Source organism: Arvicanthis niloticus, chromosome 6 (assembly GCF_011762505.2).
Source record: "Arvicanthis niloticus isolate mArvNil1 chromosome 6, mArvNil1.pat.X, whole genome shotgun sequence".
In the NCBI taxonomy this organism is placed as follows: domain Eukaryota; kingdom Metazoa; phylum Chordata; class Mammalia; order Rodentia; family Muridae; genus Arvicanthis; species Arvicanthis niloticus.
In genome coordinates, this window is record NC_047663.1 from 48,238,851 (window position 1) to 48,246,579 (window position 7,729).

General features: G+C 49.1%; 1 protein-coding gene across 3 annotated transcripts in view; it reads right to left on the bottom strand.

Annotated features, from left to right (window-relative positions):
- The window catches only part of Trpv3 (transient receptor potential cation channel subfamily V member 3), a 32,531-nt gene extending 29,882 nt beyond the window's left edge, over positions 1–2,649 (bottom strand). For all 3 annotated transcript variants that reach the window (XM_076936363.1, XM_076936362.1, XM_076936361.1), the window contains exons 1-3: positions 2,562–2,649; positions 2,159–2,289; positions 119–245 (exon numbers count right to left, since the gene is read on the bottom strand). In XM_076936363.1, the coding sequence (XP_076792478.1) occupies positions 119–237 (119 nt within the window). In that variant the 5' untranslated portion in view covers positions 238–245; positions 2,159–2,289; positions 2,562–2,649. The remainder of the gene's footprint in view (positions 1–118; positions 246–2,158; positions 2,290–2,561) is intronic.
- Positions 2,650–7,729: the final 5,080 nt, after the last annotated feature.

The window sequence follows — 7,729 nt, forward strand, 5'->3', positions numbered from 1 at the left end:
ATACCCAGCTTGTCATCAGGCCACCCCGAATAACAGATCTTGAGTCAGTGTGAAGCAAACATCCCTGGAGGGTAGCTCCAGTGTCCCACACTGTATAACACTCAGGCCCAAGCTTTACCTCTTCTTGGTGGGGGTGAGATCTGCTGGCCTCTTCTCTGTCAGCACAACAGGGTTCCCGCTGGGTGCAGTGGTTCTTTTGCCCATGAGGGGCACCATTTCCTTGGAGTGGGCATTCATTGCTGGACCTGAGGTGTATGCTGAGGTTGAGCGGGCAGAAGGTAACGTCTGGCGGCTTCAGACCGCCATACCATCCATCTCCTCCCTATCTTTCCAGGCTGCCAGCCCTTCTTGGGAACAAGCAAACTGTTCCTGCAGTTTCCATATCCCCAGCTTCCAAAGCCCCAGAAGAGCCCAGCATAGCACCCAGGAAAGGACTACCCTGCCTCTAACCACCCATCACCATCTCCTGCCATATTACTCTCTAGGCAGACTTACTTCTAACACTTAACTTTGCTTTTTCAATATCCCACCTAAGACTTTGAATTCAAAATGTTAACAGGACATCAATGTCACTTCCTTTGCTCTAGATACTGCTCTGAATAACACAGCTGGGGGCTTTGAATTTCTCAGCATCTGCTGGTAGTCTCTGCAGCTCACTCGCTTCCCTTCTCTTGAACTTCCCCCACAAGCTAAGCACAGCCAGACCTTGACTGATGGATACCCTCTTACCTAGAAGAAACAGAGTCCCTTACCCAAGGATAAAAAAGGCCAACCCTTCAGTCCAAACATGCTTTACTAATGGTCAGTATGGACTGAGTTAGAAAAAGGTACTGATACACCTTCCAAAGAGACTAGGGAATGGATCTCAAAGGATGGTTTACAGACTGGGATGTGGCAGAAATGCCATTTGGGCTGGGGGCACAGCCTGTACAATGACCAGGGCTTAAAACAATTCAGTGAGGGTCAAGAAGCAGGTAGAGCTGGAGACCCCAAATGAATTCATGGGAAGCCCTGGCAGCGAAGGGCTTGGCAGCAGGCTGAGCCACACGTGAAGCCCTCCAGCATAACTTGGAAGCTGAGATTGATGCCAGGGAAGCAGAGAGCAGGGAAAGATTCTGGGTTACATAGGCAACAGAGCCTGAAGGAGAACAGGCCTTGGAGGCAAGAGAAACAGTGACCCAGGGGCCAGGAGGAAGCTGTTCTGAAGAACACAGGGAGGGGGAAGAGGGTGCTAGCCATGAAGGATAGACATAGAAAGGCAGTGTGGACAAGAAGAGGTAATTCTGAAGTTAGGGGACCAACCTCAATGTAAGCCACCTCAGATAACTTACAGAAGTAGCTCCCAGCCCCTGCCTACATCCATCACAGTCAAAGCCAGATGGGTACTTATATTGCCTCTACCCAAAGAAACCAGTAGACAAAATGGGGCCTTTTTAGGCTTTCCTGAGTCAAGAACAAAAGTAGACAGAGGTGTGCCTCATCCTCCCTCATCTTCTGGTTTCCCTCCTGAGAAATAGCTGATACCAACTGCTCCATCCTTCTAGTGCTAGGGCCATGAGTGTGGGCTACTCTGAACAGCTGGGGCAAGTGGGAGTCAGGACAATCTGGACTCGGGCTCCAGCAGCTATAATTAGCTCCTGACTCACCCTATACACTTTGCATCCTCACCTGCTGGACTCTCTCCCTGCCCTGCGATCCAGCTCCCTCACCCAAGAAATACCATGTCACACCTTCCTAGGCCCTGACATGGATTGGAATGGCCTGTCCTAGGGACACAGACCAGGCAGGGGCCAGAAGGAGACCTCCACAGCTGCTATCTCAATACCTGAGAGTGCCTGGGCGTGGTCACTCTTCAGTGCTGGGTTAGCTACTCCGGTCTTAAACACCCATCATGCTTCAGCCATGGAGATTCACATCCCTAAGCTAGCTGAAGGAGACACACGCTCTCTCTTCCTGAGATTCCCAAACATCAGGGGAAAGCTCCTGGGCCTGTCAGAGCCTGCATTATCTCCTCTGCCGGCTGTCAAAAGGAACCCTAGTTCTCCCTGCCCCTTCCTAGGACCCACGGGCAAAGGGCAGACATGGCCCAGAGGATCCCAGGCCCATGCTCTAGTCTTTCCAGGGGGGCACTAGCTTTTCCTGGGTGACAAGGATTTACCTGGCAGGTTCCAGATGATGGTGGCAGCCCTTGCACTGAGATCACCGCATGTCTGGGGCCCAAAACCCACCGTCGGGAAGGTGGCTGAGGTGGCCAGAGGCTCTCATCGTAGACACAGAGATAGCTGACAGCTGGAATGAGGCATCAGAGGCAAAACTGGCTGGGCCACCTGCCCTCGGCACCAGGGAGGCCACACCCACCACCCACGTGTCCTATGTGAGTCACCCCCCCACCCCCCCACAGAGCAGCCTCGCCCCATAGGAGAAAAGGCAGGAAAGGTGCTTGGTGAGGCACAAAGCTGTAGATCTAGTCCCAACCCTTTGCTCATACATTTGATCCTCAGAGGGTTTTAATAGCCTCAGTCTCCTCACCTGGGAAATGGGACCCATTACAGAGAACTTACTGAGCAAAGCTGTCATGCAGAGACAAATATGATGGAAGTGAAGGAACCAAGACTACAACCAAAGGCTATCCTGGTTGCCAGCTGTAAGACTCGGCCTCTGTCTTTCAAAAATAGTTCTTGGGGTCAAATCCCCCAGAGACAGAGGAAGTCTAGTGTTTCCCAACAGCTATTACACATCATGGACCTCCGTGTGCAACAACCTCACCACTTCCTGCCTCTGTGATCTTGGGCAAGTCGTTTGTCCCAAGCTTGGGTTTCCTTACCTGTCAACCATAAAACCCATGTTGGAAGGTAGAGCATAAATGAGGAAGTGAATGGAGAGAGACAGAACAAAGGCCTGGAGTGAATTCATAACCTGTGACAGCCAGGTGTTACTGTCACAACCATTTGTTCACCCAGCAATAGTCTGTGTCACTGTTCTTCAAGGGCAGAGCACTCACTACAGGAAAACTCTGTGCCCTCCCTACTTGCCCAAATGGCTTCTGGGAAAGAAGTGGAGCATAACTTGACTCAGAAGCTGCACACCTTCCGCAGGGAAGATGTGTAGGCAAGGCATGACAAGCTTAGAATGGAAGTCCTGCTCTGTGACAGTGCTGTTGGCTGATGCAGCAGGGACTTTCCCAACTGTTCCCAGGAGGCAAGATCCCAGATCCCTGATTACTACAACCTGCTAGGCCTGGGGAGGAGGAATGAGGCAGGGTCAGCTTCTGGGCCATGAGAGAGAAGGCCTGTGGCCAGGCCAGGCCAGAGCAGGCTTCAGGTGTGGCTTCCATAGGGCACTCACCTGCAGGTTAATCCAGGGAGACCTGCAGTTGGTGCTCATGATTCCTCATCACTGTTCTGGAAACACCACCATCAAAGCCCTACCTTCAATTAAATGTGGCCTCTCTCCTCCTCCCCTGCCCAGGCCTGACTCAGCCTTGGCCCAGCTTTGCTTCTGATGTCTCAGCATCCTGGGCACGAGGCTTTTCCCGGCTCTGTGTTGAAACTTTCCTTGCTTTCACACTTTTCTTTGGAAACTAACTTAAAGCTCCTTTATCTCTCTTATCCAAAAGCATGCTCTATAATGACAGGGTTTAGGGGAAGCTCCTCTCCTCTAAGTACGGTATGACCTCATGGAAACCCAGTGTAGCACCAAACACTGGTCCACATTCAGGGTCATGGAATCCAGCCATTGTGAGACCCAATACATAGAGGCCACGGCAAGATAGCAGTGAACCTGCGAGTGTTATCTCTGCCCTTGAAGCTTACAGACCACCTAGAAGGCCAGCTCCAGCAGGGATTATCCCATCACAGGTGACAAGGGCCAACTGAGGTAAAAGGGACTTGTCTAAAAGGAAAGTGGAGGTTCAAATCAGAGGGAGCATTTGGGCTAGAATTGGGAGAGAGGAAGCTTCATCAGCCGAGTGTCAAGACACCTGAGACCCCAGTCTGTTTCAAGGCCTAGGGCAATGTGTGAACTCAGCAAAGTGATCAGACATGGGGCTCAGATTCAGTCCACTGAGTGACCCCGGGCTACTGGCTCAACCCTGACCTCTTAGTGACCCAGAGTTGGGTTGGCCACTAGCCAGTCAGCAACTGTCACCATTATAATCTAACAGGGGATTGACCCAGCTGAACCAGTGGTACATGCTAAAGGCAGTGCTTCTGGCTACCTACACAGAATTAAGTCTGTCTTTGTAAACTTTCCATCTTGTGTCTGGGATCCACACAGCACAATCACAGATCTGTGCCACCGGAAGTCCTTCCTTCTACCTCATTCTCCAGCCTTTGCAAACCCAGTGTTGCTTGTCTGGTCCTGTCTGCCATGTGGAGAACCTGTGGGGTTCATTCAACTGAACTCTACTACCAAGTTGCCAGTTCCTGAGGCAGCCATGAGCTGTGCCATGCTCAGTTTTCTTCAGCAATCTGAGCTCTCCTTCCATACTAGATAGAACATACAATAATCCCAGGAAGAGGCCTTTCAGATATGGGTATGTATGTGTGGAAGAGGAGACAGGCCAAAGCCCAGGGTGGGATGCAAGCAATGAGAGAGAAAAGATTCTCTTTTTTTTCTGCCCCAGCCTGCTTTCCAGATGCCTGAATATCAGGCAACCTCTAGGTGTCTGCCAAGATGCTCATGTGTGCCTCATCCTGCTAGCTGAGGTCAGAGCAGAAGGCCTAGGCAGCAGTCTGTCTGCAGAAGCCATCCTCTGTCTGAGGCCCAACACCCATAAAGGGTTCACAGGAGGTCATGAGCAAACCTGCCCAACTCTCTGTACCTTCTAAGACTTACAGACACCAGTCCAGGTTACCAACCCAAGGATTCCATCTCTCCAGGGAGGACAAACAAGAGTCGAGAGCAGGTGACAGCTGGAAGTAAGAGGGACAGATTCTTGCCAAATTCCAGAAAATACCCTACTTAGTGCTGTGAGCTGGAGCAGGAAGTGAGGCAGAATTTCATCTCCCACCTCAGGCCTGAACGAAGGTCAGGATAGTCTCCATCTGTGTTCAGGGCTAAGAGCTGAGAGGCTGCCTCTTTGGGGATGCTGTGTGTCCTGAGGCAGAGTGTCAAAGGCAGGGGATGCTGTGGGGGGAGGGGCTAGGGAACTCGATTCATGGGAAATCTGCACTTCTGCTCAATTTTGCTGTGAACTTAAAACTGCTCCAAAAGTTGTTTATTAATTTAGGGCTGGGCTGTGGAGCTCAACGCACAATGCTTGGCTAGAATAGATGAGACCCTAGGCTCAATCCTCCTCAGGACTGGCTAAAAGGAGGAAAGAAGGAATGGGGGGAACTAAAGGAAGGAGGGAGGAAGGGAGGGAGGGGATGAAGGGGAGGAGAAAGGAGAAAACTGGAAACCACTGAGCTGAAGTTACACTGGAGAAAAAGATTCCAATTTAAAAAGGAAAGAAAGATGCAGACATGATCTTTAAAGAAAAAGTCCCTGAGGCGCCAAGGTGGGTTAGCACCCAGTGAGGACCTCCCCTTCTCAGAGGTGAAGGGAAGGGGAAGGGGGAAGCGCTGTGTGAGAGGGGGATACAGGGGGTCTGTGATTAGAAAGTAAAGTGAATAAATAAATTAATTAATGGAAAAAAGAGAAAAAAGTCACACAAAAGCTTTGTTTGTCTGTTTTACTTTCAACATTTCATTTGTTTCAAAAATTTGTTACAGCCAAAACAGTGGAATTAACTGCATATAATAAGCTATAAACACACACTCACATGTCTAGTTATGGGGAACGAAGTTTATTTCGGTAGGTAGTGTTAACAAAAATTAAAATTGCATATGTTAGTAACATAACTCAATTTAGTACAAGTCTCACATGTTTTCCTGCTTTCCTGGGTTCTGCTAAAATCACCATACCTAAACTGTTTTTAAATACTCTAATTTTATTCTTTATCTATATTCTGATTCCAAAGAATACTCTGCATAAGCATCTCCAATATCTGGTCTGTTTCATCATCATTGTCATCTAAATATGGATTGTAGCCTCTGATAAATCTGTTGTGTATTCTTCATAATCTGAAAAAAAAGTCTCCCCTGTCAGTTAATTCTTGATATCCATCTTGGTCTGCAAACATTGGACTGATCTACCTCAGGGGTCCAGAGCAAGACGCCTCTAGATCCAGGAGAAGAGGCATCCACTCTTAGACCAAACAAAGCCCCAAAGAGTTCCACCTAGTTCTCAAGACAAAATCCCATAGCCAGCAGTGGCTAAGCCCAAATGGTGTGGCTTCTGCACCTAAGGTCTTAACTGTCTGCGGACACTTCTGAATTACATCCATCAAATCATTCTTCTGACTATACTGGATCCCATGGGGATGGGTGTGAGGGGTTTCCAATGCATCAGAATGTTTTCAAGATTTTCTGAGTCATCTCCCGCAGCAACCTGAGAGATTTGAAGTAGAGACCAAAGAGTTTGCAGAAACCCTTACTAGGTTACAACAACGGATGGGAACAGGCCAGTCTTTCCCAGTTTTCTCTCGTATGAGAGCTTGTGTATCAGATTGGCAACTTTCTTCCACCAAGTGCTGCCTCGAAGATGTGGGCATGAATGAAGTGAAGGCTCAAACTGCACAGGGGATGAATCAAGCTGTTCTCCTGTGTTTGTACTGTTTCTGGGAGACTTTCTATATCAAAGGAACCAGAAGACAGGTTTCAAGAGCAGAGTTTCTTCAAATTAGTCTGTGGTAATTGTTGAGTGCTCCACACACGGAGTCAGATGATAAAAGAAATCCATAGTCCTCAAACAGTCACACGATGTCTTCTGAGTTCAGCTACAAGTAAAGCAAGAAGCCCAGGGCCCACAGCAGGTAGTGAGAAACTGACCCAACTCCCTTCAGACAGAAGTGGCCTGCATGCCCCGGGCCTGACTCAGCAGTAAAGATGGGTTTAAAGTCAGACTGCCTGGGGTCAAGCCTGGGTCACACTCTGCTTGCTGTGTAACTTGCTGTCGGAGCCTTGATTTTCTCATTTATAACGTTGAGCTAATAACAACTTCCTCATGAGCTGTTAGGAAGCCTAAACGCTAATGAATATCAAGCCTTTTCATAAACACTCCAACCATCCTGGGGGGAGGGGAGGGGAAGTCTCTATTTCTCCTCACTCACCTGCCCTGTGGGCTGGGCACAACCTCGTCCCACCTATAGGCACCTCAGGGGCCAGCCTTGCCTCCTCCACTAGGCCTTACATGTGGGGTGGGCATATTGCTAAAGAACATGGAAGAGGGTCTTGGTACTCCCTCTAAAGAGTGGAATGTCCCCATGGGCTCCCAAGTTTAAACACTTGGTCTCCATCTAGTGGCACTGTTTTAGAGGGTTAAAGGTCCCTCTGGGCATGGCACTTAGCTTCTAGAGACAGACACTCCCACACTTTAACTGGTAGACACTGACTGCTTGGAGTCTGGCCCCAAAAACTTTGTCGTACCTTACACAGACATGTAGAGCCTGACTCCTAGTGATCCAGGAGCCCTTACACTAAATACTCAGTCTCAAGAAAGACTACAGAGCCTCCAAGATGGCTCAGCAGGTAAAGCCTCTTGCCTCCAAGTCTGAAGACCTGAGTTTGATCCCCAGGACCCACAAGGTAGAAGAAGAGAACTGGCTCCCATAAGTTGTCCTCTGACCTCCACACATGCGCTGTGGCTAATAAATAAATAATTTAGAGTAGAAAAAAAAAAAGACAAC